This window comes from Ursus americanus, chromosome 21 (assembly GCF_024610735.1).
Source record: "Ursus americanus isolate L20-20 chromosome 21, mUrsAme1.1.p, whole genome shotgun sequence".
In the NCBI taxonomy this organism is placed as follows: Eukaryota; Metazoa; Chordata; class Mammalia; order Carnivora; family Ursidae; genus Ursus; species Ursus americanus.
Window position 1 is genome coordinate 34,011,603 of NC_142147.1, and position 19,124 is coordinate 34,030,726.

At 53.1% G+C, this 19,124-nt stretch overlaps 1 protein-coding gene and 1 long non-coding RNA gene across 6 annotated transcripts in view; one reads left to right on the forward strand and one right to left on the reverse strand.

The window, feature by feature from the left end:
• PLCG2 (phospholipase C gamma 2) overlaps positions 1-19,124 on the forward strand; it is a 141,215-nt gene that overhangs the window by 96,691 nt on the left and 25,400 nt on the right. For all 5 annotated transcript variants that reach the window (XM_045796076.2, XM_087870639.1, XM_087870640.1 and 2 more), the window contains 11 exons: positions 1,275-1,455; positions 2,509-2,580; positions 4,880-4,989; positions 7,974-8,070; positions 9,407-9,473; positions 10,525-10,682; positions 14,267-14,369; positions 15,624-15,833; positions 17,069-17,214; positions 17,944-18,058; positions 18,882-19,049. In XM_045796076.2, the coding sequence (XP_045652032.2) occupies positions 1,275-1,455; positions 2,509-2,580; positions 4,880-4,989; positions 7,974-8,070; positions 9,407-9,473; positions 10,525-10,682; positions 14,267-14,369; positions 15,624-15,833; positions 17,069-17,214; positions 17,944-18,058; positions 18,882-19,049 (1,427 nt within the window). The remainder of the gene's footprint in view (positions 1-1,274; positions 1,456-2,508; positions 2,581-4,879; positions 4,990-7,973; positions 8,071-9,406; positions 9,474-10,524; positions 10,683-14,266; positions 14,370-15,623; positions 15,834-17,068; positions 17,215-17,943; positions 18,059-18,881; positions 19,050-19,124) is intronic.
• Positions 8,065-18,011, reverse strand: LOC123791350 (uncharacterized). Its single transcript, XR_006779356.2, has 3 exons — positions 17,930-18,011; positions 16,036-16,184; positions 8,065-9,277 (listed from the first exon to the last, which is right to left on the reverse strand). It is a non-coding gene; the product is annotated as an uncharacterized LOC123791350 (long non-coding RNA).

The following is a 19,124-nucleotide window of genomic DNA, read 5'->3' on the forward strand; positions in this document are numbered from 1 at the left end:
ACAGATTGGATCATACTATAGTTTTATCTTGCAACTTGTTTGTCTCCCCAGCAGTGTTGTTTTTTGTTTTGTTTTGTTTTGTTTTGAAGTATTAGAAATACTAATAAAATATCATTGTAAATAAGCCATTGGGGCAGAAATCTTCTAGCACTTTTTTTTTTTTACAGGACTTATTGAAAAGATGGCTTAACAGGATGTGTTTTTTAAAACAAAAAGTATCTTTAAGGTGCAGAATTTTTATATTTATTTGAGAGACAGAGCACTAGCTTGGGGTGGGGGTGGCGGGGCAGAGGGAGAGGGAGAGAGAGAGAATCTTAAGCAGACTCCATGCCCAGTATGGGAGCCCAACACAGGGCTCGATCTCACAACGCTGAGATCATAACCTGAGCAGAAATTGAGTCGGACGCCCAACCATCTGAGCCACCCAAGGTGCCCTTCTAAGGTGCGAAATTTTTAAAAGATGAGTAGTTCACCCATAGTAATTATGCCTTTAGACAGTTTAAGAAGATGCTTTTTGGCTGTAAAGTTAGGGTCAAAGCTTATTTTCCCAAATGTTTCTGTTCTTGCTGATAAAAGCTAGTGAGACTGAAGATTCTGTTCTGTTTTGGATTTTTCACCCTCTCGTGTCAGCACGGTGAGGCGATAAAAGACTGGTTTGCTTTTTGGGGAAAAAAAAAAATTCCATGGTTGCAGCAGTTGGGCCACTGAAGGTAAGATTTAAGGATTTGGGCATCAAATCCCAGAGTTCTAGAGTAGAGCTCAGCAAACATTGCTTGTAAAGGACCAGAGGATAAATACTGTAGGCCTTCCGAGCCCTGGGGCCTCTGTTGTACGTACTCAGCTCGGCCGCTGTAGGGCGAAAGCAGCCACAGGCAGCCCAGAAGTGGATGAGCGGGGCTGTGTTTCAGTGCAACGTTATTTACAGAAGCGGGGGTGGGGAGGTAGGGGCGGGGGCCACATATGGCCTTTGGGCCATTGTTCGCTGACCCTGATATGGACACCAGGACTTACCCAAAGTCAAGTCCTGTAATTGGGGGCAGGGGGATTGGGACAAGAGGAGCTAGCGGTTGAGTCCTTCCGTGTTTCTTGTAACGGCTTTTTCTGTATCTGTGCTGAAAAGACCCGCATCGTTGCATTCCGTAGGAGGGCCGTACCTTGCTCACTTATCTGGTCCCCTCGGGATGGACAGCTAGGTTGTTCTCATTAGCGGGGCTTGTAGAACCACTGCTTTCTCGGGTTTCGGTTGTCCACTCTGTGTGGTCTCCCCCCTCCAGGGCCAGGGGCAAGGTAAAGCACTGTCGCATTCACCGGGACGGCCGGCACTTTGTGCTGGGGACCTCGGCCTACTTCGAGAGCCTCGTGGAGCTCGTCAGCTACTACGAGAAGCACGCGCTCTACCGGAAGATGCGGCTGCGCTACCCCGTGACGCCGGAGCTCCTGGAGCGCTACAATATGGTAGGGGGGAGACTCGCTCGCGGTGTGGTGCAATATCATTCATCTGTCTGTTCACGCAGCGAACCTTTATTAAGCACTTACCACGTGTCCAATATTGCTTTAGGTTCTGGGGACAAAGACCCTGCCCTCGTGCTGCTTGCAGTCTAGTGTGGAGGAGACAGATAATCAGATAAATAAGAAAACAGATGGTGTGTTAGAGGGTGACACGTCCTACAGAGAAAAACTGGGCCGGTAGAGACCTGGATGCGGTGATTAGGAAGGGGCTGTAGTTCTCGAAGCATGCTCTGGAAAGAGCTCACTGAGAAGGAGGTCTTTGAGCAGACGCTAGAGGTGGTGAAAGAGTACACCCTGCAGCTAGGGACAGGGAGAACAGCAAGTACAAAGGTCCTGCGGTGAGGGCGTGCCTGGAGGCTCAGAGAAGCAGCCAGTGTGGCCGGCACTGAGGGCTCCGGAGTGGGGGTAGACCTAAGGAAGGACTGCCTGGTGCAGGGCAGGCCCCTGGGAGACACTGGCTTTTCTCCTGAGCCACAGGAGGGTTCTGAGCAGAGAACAGACCTGATCTGATTCCCACATCTCCGTTCCTGTCACAGGGGATCATTGATGTGCTGAAAAGAGATTGAGGTGCCAGAACAGACAGAGGGCAGCATGGGTCTCAGGGCAACCCGTATGGCATTTGCCAGTTTCCCCGGTGGAAATCCTTGCAGGGGGCAGCCGGCTTCCCACTGTGGACGTGGCCCAGGGGTCAGGGCGAGGTGTACGGCGGGCTCTGGTGAGCCGGGGGCTCCCGCACACCGCTGCTCCCCGGGCTTGGGTTTTCACAGAGCACTGTCGTGCCTGGCACACAGTGGGCCAGCACAAGGGCCTCTCTCCTTTGGGGCTGTAGTTCCCAAGTTTAGGGGAGCTTTCTAATGGCTTCTTACCGTCTCTACCAGGAGACACGAGGAAACTGGGAGGTTTCATCTTCGGCCCAGGGGTGGCCGAGAACCCTCATTCTGTGCCACGCTGCCCCAGGAGCTCGGATGCTTCTGTTTATTTTGCTTTGTTCTTTTTCAGGAAAGAGACATAAACTCCCTCTATGACGTCAGCAGAATGTATGTGGATCCCAGCGAAATCAATCCTTCCATGGTACGGTGCCCAGCCCTCCCATTCATGCCAGTACCTGTCCCTAGAATGACGCGAGTGCACCCCACATCCCCCAGCATAGCGGGGCAAGGGAACTTTTGGGCAAACTTGGCCTCCTGCCACCCCCATGGATTTTATTTTTTTGAGAAGAAATGATGATGGACAGTGTGACATCTGGTTTCAGGGAAGAGGTTAATAGAATTCCCCCTGAAAGCGACGGTGCCTTGCTAAAATTCTGAGGTTTGATGAACCACCTTTGGGCCAAACGGCTTCTAATTAAAAGTCTGTCAAATGTTTCTTGCTCACTGACTGAGCCCGTGGTGTTTATAAATTCCGTTTGGTTCACCGACCTCCTTGCAGTGTGCACCTTATCTTCTGTTGCCACCCTGGCTGGCGTGTGATTTCACGCAGGTGGGGGTGGGTTTTCACTCCTCGCCCCCAGCTCCTCCTTGCTCTGGGTGCGGCTCACACGTCGCTTGAGCTGCGGAGGACGATGGCGAATGTTCTTTTGGGTGGGGGGTGTGCATCCAGCATACAGTTCTTGTAGAATTCTTGCTAAGGAAGGGGCCCTGCTGACGGGCTCTGTGGAAATCCAGAGATGAATTTCTTTTCTTCTTTTAAATTTATAATTCTCGGCCGACACACATCCCTTCCAGCAAGAAATGAAGGCTTGGTAGGACGTGGGCAGGTGGGGCGTGTGTATGAACTTATTAGGGGACTTTTATTAGAAGTGAAGAAGGCGTCGGCAGTGAGGCTGACGTGGCCGCCTGTCAGCCAGAGGTCAGGGGACGGTGGACACTGTGGTAAACTGAGGAACTCACCCCATCTTGAGGATGGCTATGCCATGTTCGTACTCAATTGCTGCCTTTCCAGAGAGCAGGCCAGGTCTCCTGTTTCTCAAGGCAAGCCAATAATCTGGAAATTGTACGTGAATTCTCCCCATTTCTAAATTATGGCAACCAACCCAACTTGTAGAGAAAATCTCCCTGTACAGAGACAAGTAAAACATGATGGTAGCTGGACATGACCGCAAGCTGCGGACTAGGGGAGCACCTCAAAATAAAATCATTGTTTTTGTGATTGAAAATGGTTTAACAATAAAAAAACACCACTTTGAAAACAAGACCGATCATTAGCCCTGGTCTTGCCATGCGAACTCAGTCGCTGTCTGCGTTCCTGGGCCTTTGCCTGCACAGAGACGCGTTTTACAGCCCCCCCCCCCCCCCGTCACCGTGCTGTTTGTATTCTGCGTTGTTCACCTGTCGCTTGGTCCTGGGTGGGTTTCTCCATTGCTCATTTTCTTCATGCCCATTCTTACTAAAACTGGTGAGCCAAGTAGTTAAGGTAAAATACGTGGATTGCAATTTTAGCTTAAAAAAAATGTTTTTAATGCTGCAGAATATTCCGGTGGCTGTGTCAGTTTAGCTACGTCCCCATCCGTGGCCGCATGGGTCCTTTCTAGTCTTTGCTGTTCTGGTTAACACTAAAATGAACTTCACGTGTGAGGCTTTGGGCGTCTACTGCATTGTTTCCTTTGGATGAGTTCTCGGACCTGGAATGACCAGATCAGTCCTGATGGGACATATGGATGGCCACATAGCAAGCATTGTCCTCAGCACGTTAACGCTCAGCAGCCGAATGCATAGTGTGCTATTTCTGAGCCCGTCGCACAGCCAGGGAGGTATGGAGCTGGAATCTGGACCCGGGCAGTGTGGCTTGCAGGCATGTGCTGCTCGTCACTTTGTTGTGCTGCCTGCCAGCCTGGTCATCCGATGGACGGCTCATTTCTCTAGTTAGCGGAGGACCTGACATGAGGACCTCTCCTGCCCTCTGTCAGGCTGGAGACTTGCTCCTCATGGAAGCCATTGGATGGCACCCCCCTTTGCCACTGGCTGTACCTTGTAGCCTAGCAGTGACCCATGAAGTTCATGGGGATGGATGTATCCACCCTTGAAGTGAGATGCCCAGGTAAAGCCAGCTCTGGTTGGAGGCTCTGGTTGGAAGTTCTTATGGCAGAGCTTCTAGAACCCACATTGCTTCTTACAGAACATCATGAACTATGGCATTAACGGATTGATTTCTGAGCTCAGCTGCTTAACAGCTGGTTGACCTTGGGCCAGTCCCCATCCCCACTCCCTGGCGGCTTTGGGGGCTCCTTTGAATGCAGTGCCAGCTCTCTGCCAGCAGATGGCGCTGTAACCCTTGGGCTGAAACCTCCTGTTTCCTAATGAGAACCAAGGCAGATGCCTGTCTCTGCTTCTGTCTCCCAGCCTGACCTTCTCCTTCTTGTTTTTCCTGAAAGCCTCAGAGAACCGTGAAAGCTCTGTATGACTACAAAGCCAAGCGAAGCGATGAGCTGAGCTTCTGCCGTGGGGCCCTCATTCACAACGTCTCCAAGGAACCCTGGGGCTGGTAAGGCTGAGGGGGGCTGGGCCGCTTGCTGGATGAACTTGACTTGTCCCTTCTTGCAGGTGAGGCTCAGGTGCCGGCTGAGCTCTGGACCCCCTTCTCTGCCGTTCTGGGCTGGCTTTGACCTTTGTACCTTCTCTGGGAAGGTGGCCTGATAACATGCTCTGTTCAGAAAAGCGTTACGAACCATCTGTCACATCATATTATATATTATTTTAGTTATAGCAGCAATTCCCACTTACTTAGGCCTTCCCCGGTGCCAAGGGCTGTGCTCATTGCCTTCATACGTGGTCTAACTAGATTCTCGGTACGACCCTCGGGGTTGACCGTGGGTACCCCACTTTACAGAGGTGGCAAATGGGGCTTTCCAAGGTTGTACAGCTGTGAACTAGTGTGGGCTCTTCCCATTATGTGAGCCTGTGTGTTATTTTAAATTCAAATTCTTAAGCTATGGCTTGGTCCTGGCAGTGGCCCCACCCGGCATAGAAGCAGGGACATTTTTAGGCCAGAGCTAGCTGGGTGTGTGCCAGGGTTCAGCTACCTCTTCTCCCTCTCCACCTGGGAAAAAGTCTCGCTGCCCATCCATAGGTCCCCGAGTAGGTAGTCTTGCAGGATTATTTCTTATCGCAGAGCAACCAGCACCTTGCAAGTGTGGCATCCTTTTCTCCCGCAAGATAGCGGGATCTGAATGGCGGCTTGAATTGAGCGCCTCTTTGTGTCAAGAACCATTTTAAACACTTCATCTGAAAGAACTCCTATAAACCCACGCAGTGACCCTGAAAGTTTCCCTGCATGTTACAGATGAGGAAACTGAGGCACAAACAGGTGCAGTAACTTGGCCAGGGCCATACAGCAGGCTGGGATTTGAAGCCAGGCCTTCTGACTCCGAAGCCCATATTCCTAACTTGACTCATATATTAGGTGCAGGGGTTTTCAGAGTTTTTTGTTTGCTCGTTTTTTTTGTTTTTTTTTTTTGAGAATGCCCTCTTTCTAATTCAGATCTTACCTGGATCCCCAGAGTCAAAAAAAAAAAAAAAAAAGAAAAGAAAAAAAAAAAAGTAACAACAGAGTGATGTGCTGAAGCTGGGTGTGGGGGCCTGGGGCTCCTGCTTATAGGCCTCCAGCCTCAGCGTGCCAACTGTGCTGTCGTCTTCCTGTCTCTCCCTGAGGGGCACGGCCAGAATCTGGACCCACGACGCCCCTCTCTGTACCCTGCCTCTGCCCGGGGCCTGGTTCTGTGTGTGTAGGTGACTTTTACCAAGTTCTAGGTACACCTCTTTAAATCACACCCTTTTCCATGTGTGAAATTGCCTTTTCACATGTCCGAAGTGGGGTGCTCTAAATTTCCAGGGCTCTTGAGATGAGCTGGAGTCTGGTGTGAGTGCCTTCAGGGAGGGGCTATGGGTAACTGCCTGCGGAGCCGCCCCCCCCCCCCCCCCCCCCCGTTTCTTTCACTCTGCTGGCAACAGCACCACCTAGTGGGGCGTCATCCACCTTTCCATACATCCTCCCAACCTAGTGCAATATGGGGGGGGACTGAGTCAGTTTTGTCCAAACTGGGACGCATTTTAGAGCGAAAGGAATGCTGTTGTCAATAACTACACCCGGAGAACAGGTATGAACTTAGTTCTGGGCAAACGGTACCTGTGGTCACCCTAGATATAGCCAGTTGGCCTGAAAGGGATCTGGAGAAATGGAGGGGAAGAGGGTGTCTGGCAGTCCTATATTTCTACCCGGCCATGGGACAGCCGGTCCCCACTCTGTTTACTCAGGTGAACAAACATTTACTAAGTGCTTCTCACCACCCCTGAGTACCGATTCGATTAAGATCAAGAAAGGTGTCACATAGTGGGGCAGACAGAGGTAGAACTTATATGAAAGGCACAGACTGGCTCCCCAGCTGTGCGGACAGATGCCACAGGAGCACAGAGGAGGAGCACTCAGCTTAGGTAGCAGTCAGAGAAGGCTCCCTGGAAGAGGCGTGCCTGAGCTGAGTCTCAAATGGTTAGTAGGGACAAGCTAGATACAAAGGACATGGACCAAGGCATGGAAGCTAGGCAGCACAGCAGGGGCAGAAGGGTGGGGGGGACAGGCTGTCTGGGAGGAGGGTCAAGTGTGAGGCACAGAGAGGCAGGAGCTAAGGTCCAGGTGTTCCTGGGGTCAAGCTAGTGTCTAGGCTTGGTTCTGGAGAGTTTGGGAGCTGTGGGTGCGGTGTGGTCAGAGATGCATTCTGCATAGAGCTTCCTGGATGCAGAGGGTACCTACAGTGGGGCAGCTGGAGGGAGTGGCCCCCATACCTGGGCGCTACTTGGGGGGAGAACCTTAGAGGTGACCACAGTTTGGTGGAGTTGAGACACGTACATGGATCGGTATGTCCCTTGTTATCAGTGCTGTCACAGAGGAGGGAAGAAGGTTGGGGGGGGGGTTGTACTTTAGCTGACTAACGAGAACTAACATTATTTGAGCTTTTACTGGCTACTAGGTGCTGTTAAAAACACTCAGCATATGCGGAATCCTCTGGTCCCAATAAAATCCTCTGAGGGAGGCACTGGGATTATTCCCATGTTATCGGTGGTGGTGGAGCTGGAATCTGATTCCAGGCTATCTAGCTCCAGAACCTTCCTTGTCTCTAAGTTCACAGCTCCCCCTGCAGTGGGGTTGAGCCTGCTCTAGACGTGCACTTTTGCCTCAGATGGCCTCTGATGTCCACCTAAAGCATTGACATTTGTGGTGTCCTTGTCCAAACATTAGAATCGTGTTACGGGGAGGACATGGACCCTCCACTCACTCATTGCTGATTTAAAAAAGCAGAGGAACCCTTTGAAATGCTCGGTTGTCACAGATAATGACCACTCCCCTCTGGTCACTTGGCTGCTTGCCGCCTCCCCGCCCCCCGCGCCCCGCCCCGGTGGTTGGGACCTAATGAGCAGTGAGGATCATTAACACAGCCCCACGAAGGCCCTTGGATGCCCTCTGTTTTCATCTAGGTGGAAAGGAGACTATGGGACCAGAATCCAGCAGTACTTCCCATCCAATTACGTCGAGGACATTTCAACATTCGACGGGGAGGAGATGGAGAAGCAGGTGAGTCCGGGTCACTGCACTGGGTGACCTGCCGGTCCTGTTCTTCGAGGAATCCGCTGAGCTGTCTTTACAGGGCCATGTCACAACAGGCTGCCGTGCAGTCCCTGTGAAGCAGCAGAACAGGGACACCAGAGTGACAGGGAAATCGGGATTGTCCCCCCAGTTGTGGGCGAAAGTCCCGGTGACAAGCCTGTCATGTTTTAATCAGGTTGCACTGGGCTGGAAGGCTTTGCGTAGGCAGGAGCATTCCCTCCGGTGTGAAAATGGCCAAACGGGGAATTTGTCCTTTGCTTAAAGCAGCTTGCAAATGAAACACGTTTTGTGTGGCTGCCAGACGTTCTGAACGTGCTTCGTTTGAGTAAGCAGGGCGGGCCTAAGTGGCGGTGAAGCGAGGCCCTCCTGGTGACATTGCAAACCTGGTTTCTTTTCCCTCGCCTCCCCTTGCCCAGGAGGCTCAGAGAGCGCCCGGGGTAGGTGACCGCCCTGCACCAATGATGGACTCTCTGTGATGAGGACTTTAAGGCCTTTCCGAGCCCAAGCAATTTCCTAAGGCAACTGGGGCAATCTGGGAAGACTGCATGGAGTAATGGACATTTGAGCCTTAGAAGTCAAGTTAGAGAGCAACAGCAAGGCTGGCAGAAGGGAACTCCAGGTGGGAGGTACAGCCTAAACAAAAGTGTGGGGTCGGGAACGTGGCTGTGTTCAGCATGCCGGGCCTGAGGCAGGCATGCGACCCCTCACCCCCAGTCAGCATTACCCTGGTGCAGGGGTGGGGCCAATACAAGCACTGGGCAGGCACGGTTCTGCCAGCTGTCCAGAGAGCAAGATCTTCCCTGTTACACCCGCACCTTTGGATGCCGCAGACGTGCAGTGACAGGTGCAGCTGGAAGGCCGGCCAGGGCCTGGAGAGCCTTCAAGCAGATCCCGGAGCACAGGCATCGTGCCCCTGGGACATGGGGAACCACAGAAGGTTGCTGAATTGGGCTTCAGGAGGCTAGCTGGCCCCTTTCATAATAATGTCAGAATAAGGGTCGAGGCTGTTTTTTGAGACCAGATTCATGGAAGTGCTTCAAAACCTGTTCTAGAATTCACAAGGCTCGTTTTTACAGACCGGAAAATGAACCGTTGAACCTGCTGGCACCTGCTCGCCGCGGGGTCCCCGTCAGCAACACGCTTCATTATTGAGCGCTCTCCCCACGGATGTATCCTGTAATGAAAATGCATTTTAAACAGTTCCACAGGCAGTGTCTCTGCTAAACGGTGTGCTTTGGAAAACCGGTTGTCTTTTTATTATTCCTGTTAAGACTAATGTGAGTTATGTCTTGTTTCTTCACAGATTATTGAAGACAATCCCTTAGGGTCTCTTTGTAGGGGAATATTGGATCTCAACACCTATAACGTCGGTACGTACATACATGGTCTGAGCATGGATTCCCACCCACATCCCCACAGCCGGGTGTCAGAAGCACCCCAGGCAGGGAGGGGGCTGCCGTCCACCGATCCGTTAGCCTGTGCACCCAGGACACTGAGTCTGTGTTCCACGTGACAGACGAGGAAACCCAGCCCCTCAGGGACCAGGAGACCTGGCTGAGGTCCCACGGCCAGTTAAGAGATGAAGCAGGGCTGGGGTATTCGGGGCTGGGCCCTATTTGCAGAGCACAGGCCTATGGCTCGGGGGTTATGAAGAGGGAGTTTGGAGCCAGGTCCAATTTGAGCCTCCGCTTTGCCACTCATAGCTGCATAACTTCCTCTCAATGAGTCTGTTCCCTCTCCTGTAACATGTATATAAAACGAGTAACACCCCTCAAAGGTTGTGATGGGGTTAAATGAGAGCCCGTGCATGTGATCTGGTTAAAATATTGCCTGGCCTACAAGAGCTCAGAGATCTTAGGCAGTGATATTACTGAGCAGGTAATTTCTCCTCCCATGGCCTTTTCTTTCTAGAAAATGCTTTCTCTGCAGACAGAATCTATTGCATGCCTGTCTCCTAGCTTCTGGTGGCCGCTGGTGATCCTTGGCACTCCAGCACTGCAATGTCTCCCTCTGTCTTCGGAGCCATCTTTCCTGTGTCTGTGTCTCACGTTTCCCTCTCCTTTCTCTGGTAAGGACATTAGTTCTTGGATTGGGAAATCCTAAATCCGGAAGGATCGCCTCTCAAGATCCTTAAGGACATTTGCAAAGATCCCATTTCCAAGTAAATCACACCCGCAGGTACAGGGTGTTAGGCTGCCGACATAGCTTCTTCAAGAACACGACTCAGCCGGCTGCCGATCTCAGGCCGTGATGCAGGGGGAGAGGCCAGAGCCTGCCTGCCACAAGGCAGACGCCCCGGTCCCCGTGGACCAGGCCTGTAGCAGATGCGCTTTGGCTGGGTTCGTGCAAGAGGCGGCTTGGGCAGTGTGAAGTCCTTCCCACACGGGCTGCTCAGGACTTTCGCTGTTCTCTCTCCCGAAGTGAAAGCCCCCCAGGGGAAAAACCAGAAACAGTTCGTGTTTATCCTGGAGCCCAAGAAGCAAGGCGACCCCCCAGTCGAGTTTGCCACGGACAAGGTGGAGGAGCTCTTCGAGTGGTTCCAGAGCATCCGGGAGATCACCTGGAAGATGGACACCAAGGTGGGCACTCGGCTCAGCAGGGCTCACTCTGTGGAGGCGGTGGGTGGGCCCGGGCCGCGGGAGGCGCAGGGAAGACGTGGAGTGGGGCTGGGCCATAGGCGCGCCAGTCCTCATGGAGCAGAAAGGGACCCTGGCGGTCCCTTGGGAGGCTAGAGCCGGTTGGAACCTTCAGAAGGCTCACGGGGTAGAGTGATCATTGATATTTGGAACTGTCTTACCCTGCGTATCCTAACGGGGAGTACTGTGCTCCTCACTTTGAATGCTTTCTTGCTGTAAACCTCGTTCACAGCAGCCTGGGTCTCCTCCCCCGTAGTGAGCATGGCCCCAGCTCACCTCCCTGGACCTGCAGGGGGTCCTCGAACTCAACAAGACCCCGGTCTGTCCCTCCTCCAGTGTGTGTTTTTGGGGCAGAACTTCCACTCCCGATGGGAAGGGATGTTTCAGGGTTCATCCCAACTGGCGCACTAGTGTCCGGCTGGAGGGGTTTATGAGAAGGGCGATATTCCGGGTAAGAACGGCAGGTTTAGAATGAGGCAGGGCTGGGCCCTGGGCAAGTAACTGCATGTCTCTGGGCCTCAGTTTTCTTGTCTGTAAAGTGAGCCCAATACGTAAGTCACGGGATGCAGGGAGGATGAAATGAGATGATGCACGGAAGGGGCCAGGCCCTGTGCCTGACACACAGCGGGGCTCGGGGGACCATCTCTCTGTCCTACCAGGAGGACACGGGCCAGGTTACTGTTTCTTGGATGATGGAGCAAGGTGCCATCTGGGCTTTCTTGTGGGTTTCCCATGTCCCAGTTGCTTCTAAGGCAGATCTTGATCCAAAGGACTGACTTCCAGGCTTTCTCAGGACCTGTGGGTCCCTCTGACCTCTGGTTACAGTTGATGAATCTCCTTCCTCCAGTGTCCTGAGCTCTTCCCTTCCCCCTGGGCGGGCACTCACATCTTGGCCAGTCTCTGGTTGCAGAAGCCCCCGGGCCCCCCTTTCAACACCCTGGAATGTGGTCTACTTTAGAAGGCTTTCTGCAGGGGGCTGGGCAGATGGGCATCCTTCCTGGGAGTGCCTGCTCTCTTGGCCTGTCCTCGAGTCTATTCAGAGGCCTTACATGCTTCCCTAGACATGTCACAGCGTCGCCAGGCACGTGGGCTGAACCATGACCTTGTGGCCAGTATGGCTGTGCCTGCTTTTGCTGCTGGGGGGCAGCCTTTCTGCCCTCCTGCCACGGGGTGGGGGCTGGAGTGGGGTACCACTGTTCTGGGGTTCATTTGAAGATCGGTTCCCCCACCTTGTAGGTATGTTCCTCTCGTCAGTTGAATGGTTGTTGTCATGATCTGGGGGACACCGTCAGCCAGCACGGGACGGGACCCTCCTGAGCATGTGCTAGCATTTGGGGTTCTGGGAACCCCCCCCCCCAAGCTGAGAGTAGAGAAAACAGTAGTGAGAGAGCCCTTAGTTGCTGGTCCTACAGCCCTCGTTCCGAGGCACCCAGGCCTGAGGATGGTCTGTGGGGCTCAGAGGAGAAAGGGGTATGGTGCGCTCCGGGGCTCCCCACTGCTCTTACCAGAGACAAATGCAACCTGACTCGAAGGTTCTCCACCCCCGCAGGAAGGGTCCTGAACTCGAGCCTGGCTCTTCAAGGCTTCTGTTCTCTGCTTTTGATCTGCATTCCTCCTTAATTGGTTTTACGTCTGCTAATTCTCATTATTACGTGTGAAGGTTAGGAAAACAGCAGTGGGCAGAAACCACGGAATCCCGCCTCTGGGCAGAGCCGGCTGTATGAGGAGCAGGTGTGGGAACAGGGAAGAGGCCCCCGCAGTCCCGGGGAAACCAACACGATGAACACTGAGCTCACTGCTGGCTCCTGGCCACGGCCGTATCGTCCCGTCTGTCCCCGACCCCCTGCTCAGGCCTCTGTGACCTGACCATGGAGGGCAAAAGACCGGTCACCAAGATTGTCTAGTTCGTTTCCTAAAGGCCGCCAGTGAAGCGGGCTGTGACTTCGAATTCTGAGACAGCCCATTGGGTTAAACCTACGGGTCTGGAGAGTAATTGTTGCACAATTTCGAAGAAGCAAGAGGTTTTTTTTTATCTTAAACATTGTTTTCTGCTGAGGTTGGGGGAAGAAAGGGACACCTTCTGACTTGTCTTAGCTCTGTGCTTTGTGAAGCCAAATTTCCACAATTCAGCACGGGTGGGCCATGTTTTATACAATTCTGTTGTCCTTAGGGGAAGCATGTGCAGGGCGGTCTGAAGGGCCACCACTGGGGTCTTCCACACACCTGGTGGGGTGCAGCTCCCTGCTTACATCTCAGTGGCCCTAGGAGGGGAGCCCTCCGGTTAACCTCATTTTCTAATTGTAGAAACTGAGGCACAGAGAGATGATGTGCCCAGTGTGCACAGCCAGTAAATAGAGGGCCAGCCTTTGAGTCCATGTCTCATTCCAGTTCCTGCTGTCCTAACCAGGCGTTAGGAAGATCGCTCCCCAAATCACCGGCTGTCCCCTGAACACTTGCTACCTGCACAGGTCTCTGTGGGGACAGCTCTAGGCACGAGTGGTGCATGCACCACTCCTTTCCTAGTCCTGGCCGGAGTTAACCAGGACGGCTTCCTGGAGGAGGAATGATTTGGGCAGAGTCCAGAAGCAGGAGTGATCTCATGGACTGGCAGAGGAAGGATGATTGGGGGGGGGGTACAGTGTGAGGAGCAGGTGGTCATTGCTGTGGTTCAGAGGGACCCAGGATCTGAACTCAGGAGGATTTTAGAAAAAGCTTCTCCAGGAGATGACGTATAAGGGACAAAGCAAGGTGCTAACAAGGGTGAGGCCCCATGTGGAAGCATCGGGTCTCGTCACTGGCCTGCTTTGGAGTGTGGATACGCTACTCAACCTCGTTTCTTTGCAAAATGGGCACAAATTCTACCTCTCGGGGGAGGTGGGGCTACCCTCCATGATATCCATCACGCACCTGGCATGTGGGGCTCGAGGCTACGTAGCCCTGTAAATGGTAAAGGGTAGCACCTGCACTTAATTTTCTCTCTGGGTTTCCCCTGTGCCAGGGGGAGAAAGTCAGAATCTGGGGAGACCTGAGAAAGTTGTCTGGTTTGGGGTGAAGCAAGCACTCATCCTTACACAGATGGAGATCGACTGGATAGCGTGTCCGCCAAGGGGCAATGGCCGAGGGCCTGGACAGCCTTTGTCGCGAGCTGTGATGGGTGAGAGGGTTCAAACAAGGATGTGCGGCGCCCATCAGGACAGGAGGTCGTGGGCTTGGAGACGTCTAAATGTGGTTTTAGGGGAATGGATGGGGCAAAAGCCTCTGAGCAGAGCGTGGAGGAGAGTGGGGTTCTGACAAAGGGGACCCTCACCCTCGTTCTTGAGAGCCATCTTTAGGGATCCAGCTAGCGTCCAATTCTGGGTGGAAACAATGTAGGAATTTCGGAAGGCAGGAGAGGAGGGGTAGGGCCAAGGAAAGCTTCCAACTGTATTAAGGATCTGAGCCTGCGGGAGGCGGAAAAGGGGTGGGGGTTTCTGGGGAGGAAAATGCGGGCCAGCTTCAGGGCTGATGCTGGGGGCTGGCTCCAACAGGAGAACAACATGAAGTACTGGGAGAAGAACCAGTCCATCGCCATCGAGCTCTCGGACCTGGTAGTTTACTGCAAGCCGACCAGCAAGACCAAGGATAATCTAGGTACGGTCTCCCCTGGCTCTGCCCCTGCCCTTCCCTGCAAACCGTGGTTTCCTTTGGAGTCAGGTGCTGTCAGAGGGCAGAGTGAGAGCGGCTTCTGCTCCTTCTCCACTGCTCTAAGTGTAGTGCGTCCTCAGGGCGAGCATGCAGCTGAGATGCGCCCTTCTGGTGTCTTTAGGAAGAAAACTCTCCCAGAAGGTGCAATATTCTCCCACTGCTGCTCCAGTGGGTTACAGCAGGCCTGGTGGTGGGAACCACCACCCGTTTGCTCGCTCGCAGTCCTGGAAGCCAGAAATCCAACCTCAGTGTCACCGGGCTACAGCCCAGATGCTGGCAGTCCTGCTCCGGCCAGAGGTCCGAGGGGGGTATCCGTGCCTTGCCTCTTCCGGTGGCTGCCGGCAGCCCCTGGCCAGCGGTCACATGTCCTTCTACCTCTCTCATCCACAGACACTACATTTAGGGCCCAGCCAATCTCCCCCTTTCAGGCTCCTTAATTTAGTCCCACCCACAAAGTCCCTTGGCCCTTTAAGTCACAGAGTCACGGGCTCCAGGAATCAGGACCTGGAGGGCTTTGGGGGCCATGGAGTTTGCCACAGAAGGATTCAAACATGAATCTTTTCCGATCTCCAAAGGAGCAAGTTCTTTGCCCTCCTACGATCTTGTTCCTCTTTTCTTTACCCTTTCTTTGATCTCAAGCCTCTGTGGTTCCAGGACAGAGGAGCAGAGAAACAGCACTGAAGCCTAGTTACCAGTCCCTGGGCGGCTGGTCCCTTGGTCCCTGTGGCAGAGCTCAGAACCGGACTCATGTTGAGGGGCCGGCTGCCTCAGTTGCATGGTCTTGTGCCCCCCTCTGAGCCCACCCCTGCCTGCCAGCAGTGGACTCTCCCTCCCCCGTGGTGCCTGGTTCCCTCATTTTCCCTCCCCTTTGAGGAGGAAGCCAGACCCTAAAATCTCCTGCTGAGCCCTGCGGCCACCCTCCACCGTGTCCCCTTCTGTACCACTTTGGGCACAAGGCTGGTGGTGATTTTAAACAAGAGGTAAATTACACTCACCCCAGACTAAAAGGCTGTGGGAACACTGGGATCCTCGGAAGGCAAGGGCCCAGAGCAGTACCGGTTACAGTAAGAGTGTCCGTGCCACTGGACTGGCTTGGCCCTGAGGTCCCTGGTTCATTTCCCACCGCGAACCCAGCTGGTGCAGGGAGCGTTAGGGAAATGCATCAGACAGATAAATGGTGACTCCGTCTCGTGTGTGCAGAAAACCCCGACTTCCGAGAAATCCGCTCCTTTGTGGAGACGAAGGCGGACAGTGTCGTCAGGCAGAAACCCATCGACCTCCTGAAGTACAATCAGAAGGGCCTGACCCGTGTTTACCCAAAGGGACAGAGGGTGGACTCCTCCAACTACGACCCCTTTCGCCTCTGGCTGTGCGGCTCCCAGATGGTGGCACTCAACTTCCAGACGCCAGGTAAAGGAGCACCGATGGTGGCATCACACCAGGCAGTCTTCTGGGGCCACCAGTGTGACCTGCTATCCCAGAATCTGTCAGGGTTCACCCAGCATGCTAGTGTTGGAGTGGTGCTGGCATATCGGGCATTTGTTTCTGGTGGGCTCTGCGATGCCAGGTGACCAACGCTGAGCAGGGGGGGCTTAGGGGAGGAAGGACACACCTGAGCTCATGTAATGAAGAAGTCCAGGAGTTGGCACCGAGCTTCAGGCACAGCTGGATCCAGGTGTTTGGTGGCTGTCTTCAGGGAGCCCTTCTCCTGGCCCATCCTTCTTTCAGGGCTTCATGCTCAGACTGTTGCCGAGATGGTCACTGCCGAGAAAAGCCAACATGCAAAACTTTTTTTACTCCAATGGTAGCATAAATCACAGTGCTGTGCTCTTTTGTTGATATCTCTTCACTCGTCTCCTTTATATTGTCTTAACGCGTATGCCGGGTTCCATTGAGTGGAACCCTCAACTATTTAACCAGTCTCCCCCACCGCGGCGCTTCACGCACGGGCACTCAGAGCACAGGCCAGGGGCTACTGCACTGGCTTTGGTCCAACTTTCCTGAGGAGACCCACTGGACCCCTGCACCCCGTCGTGCCTGAGCTCCAACGCTTCACCATACTGCCCTCCAGAGACACCGTGGGTGGGAATGCAAAGTGGGGAGACGTTCGAATACACCTTGCCAGCATGACTTCACCAACCTAGTTTTATCAAACTTTTCGATCTTTGCGCATCAGACAGGTGCAGATTGATGTCACGTTACCTTGAGGGCTTCCCTTGTTAGGAGTAGTGAGCCAGTTTTCCGCGTATTTAGGAAGCATTTTCTTTTCTGCAAACTGTTCCTGCTTCTTAGCTCATCTCGCTAATGGGGTGGAGGTATTTATAGCAACATTATCAGATCGCTTTCCTGTGTGGATCTTTCCCTGTCATTTGAGTTAAAATGACTTTTTTTCCCCTGAGGCCTATCTTAAGTGAAATTTTAAAATTAACTCTTACGAAAAAAAATGTAAGAAATTTTGAGTGCTGAGTAGGTTTTAGTGTAATACCTAGAATGGCGTTCACCAGTTGGGTTTTTTTTTTTTTTAATGCATAATTTAACAAGTGCCTGAAATTATTTTTGGAAACAGGTATAAATCACTCCCCACGTAGCACCGCCGGCCCAAGAGGCCACCTTTTCTTACAGCTGCCGTTCCCTTTCCTTCCCAGACAAGTACATGCAGATGAATCACGCCTTGTTCTCACTCAACGGGCGGACGGGCTACGTCCTCCAGCCTGAGAGCATGAGGTCCGAGAAGTATGACCCCATGCCACCGGAGTCCCAGAGGAAGATCCTGATGACTCTGTCAGTCAAGGTAACTGAGGCCTGTGCCTAGTGACACCTGTCAGCTTGTTGAAACCATCAATCCCCAGTCACTGTTTCAGGATCTGAATTACAGGGCACCCCAGGGTCATAGGGAGGGGACTTGGTCACCTCTCCATGTCACCTGCTGGGGTGAGGTAGGAATTCATCTTTTGCTGGGTTCAGCAGGGTCTCAGTGAAGTCCGCCTTCAGCCAGGGAAGGAGGGAAATACAGCATGAGAAATGGCCGTTTGGTCTTCGCGGAAGAGTGTCTCCCCCCAGCGACCAGTTTTAGGGGGTGAAAATTGTTAAAAATGCATCCAACTTTTCAGAGACAGTTATGTCTCTTTGTAAGAGTTTGGGTTTTCTTCTCTTTTGGAAACTATGCAAGGTAGAGATTTAAATTGCATTTTTCATATGATTAAGGAAGAAAAAAATGCAGCATGTGTAATGAAAAGTCTTCTTAAAAAAAATACCACTTTCTTTCCTGGGCTGTCTCTGGAGGTTGTCCATGGGCACACGTGTGTGCGTGTCTGTGCTCAGGGCAGGTCTGTGAGTGTGACGGCAGGCGGGCTCGGATCTTGGCTTCTCCGGCCCTATCTCCCTATCCACTAGAGGGAAGCAGTGGGGCGGCCCCCCTGGCAGAGGGTTGGCTGGGACCTCCTATGGTCCTTCTCCAGCACCCAGACTGAGCTCTCTGCTGCATTGGGGAGAATCCCAGTACTTACCTTTGGTGTCCTAGGTTCTCGGGGCTCGCCATCTCCCCAAGCTTGGACGAAGTATTGCGTGTCCCTTTGTGGAGGTGGAAATCTGCGGAGCCGAATATGACAACAACAAGTTTAAGACAACAGTTGTGAGTAAGTTGCAGCCGGTGGGGGGTTTTGTGTATACTTATTGTCCGGGGCTTTTCCTTCATCCCTAGTGCCTGCTATGGCTCAGCTTGGGGTGTGGGGGAGAACCCAGGGCCCCACGATTAACTAGCTGGATGGGTACACAGTGCTGCTCTTTGCTGTCACTCATGTTGGGAGTCCTGGGCCGGCCCCCCACCTGCTTATCTACTGTGTCCAAGGCTAAGGAGCAGAGACACAGAGATGTGGCTGACCCCCCAGGCTGCTGCCTCCCCTGGGTGATTTTAGCCTCTGAGGGAAGGGAGGGTCTGCAGCCAGGAGTAAACAGTCAATGTTTTAAGGCCTGGGAACACAGCCCCTGGTAAGAGGCGGCCTGGTGAACGACTCTGGTGTATACTGGCATTTCCCAAGGTGGGCGGGCAGGCGGGCTAGCTGCTGCCCTTGCTCCACGAGGCTGGTTCACCCCGACGACTCCGGAACCCACATGCATTCTACCTCTAGAGAGAGCCAGACCCTCGTCCCTGTCCCCACTCTGATCTCTTCCACACCTACCTGTTCCCGCTATCCCACTCCTGCCCTACCCGAGGGGGCGGAGATGGGAACTGTAGCAAGGGGATGTGGTCTCTTCTTTTCTCTGCTTACTATGGGCCAGACCTGTGATAGCATCTTTACCAGGAATGCTACTGGAAAAATAAGTATTTCTTAGATCTTGGCATGGATACATATTTATAGGGCTGCTAAAGAGATTCAAAAGGCCGAGGGATAGAGAGGTGGTTTTACCAGGAGGGGGCAGGACCAGTGGAACCTCTGCTGAGCCTCAGTCTCCTTCCAGATGACAATGGCCTAAGTCCTGTTTGGGCTGCAACACAGGAGAAAGTGACCTTTGAAATTTACGACCCCAACCTGGCATTTCTGCGCTTTGTGGTCTACGAGGAAGATATGTTCAGTGATCCCAATTTCCTCGCCCACGCCACTTACCCCATCAAAGGAATCAAATCAGGTAAGACATTTTAATTAAGAGGTTCAGTTTGGGCTAGCATCACTTTTGGTCTGTGCTGCTGCTGGCTTTAGAAAG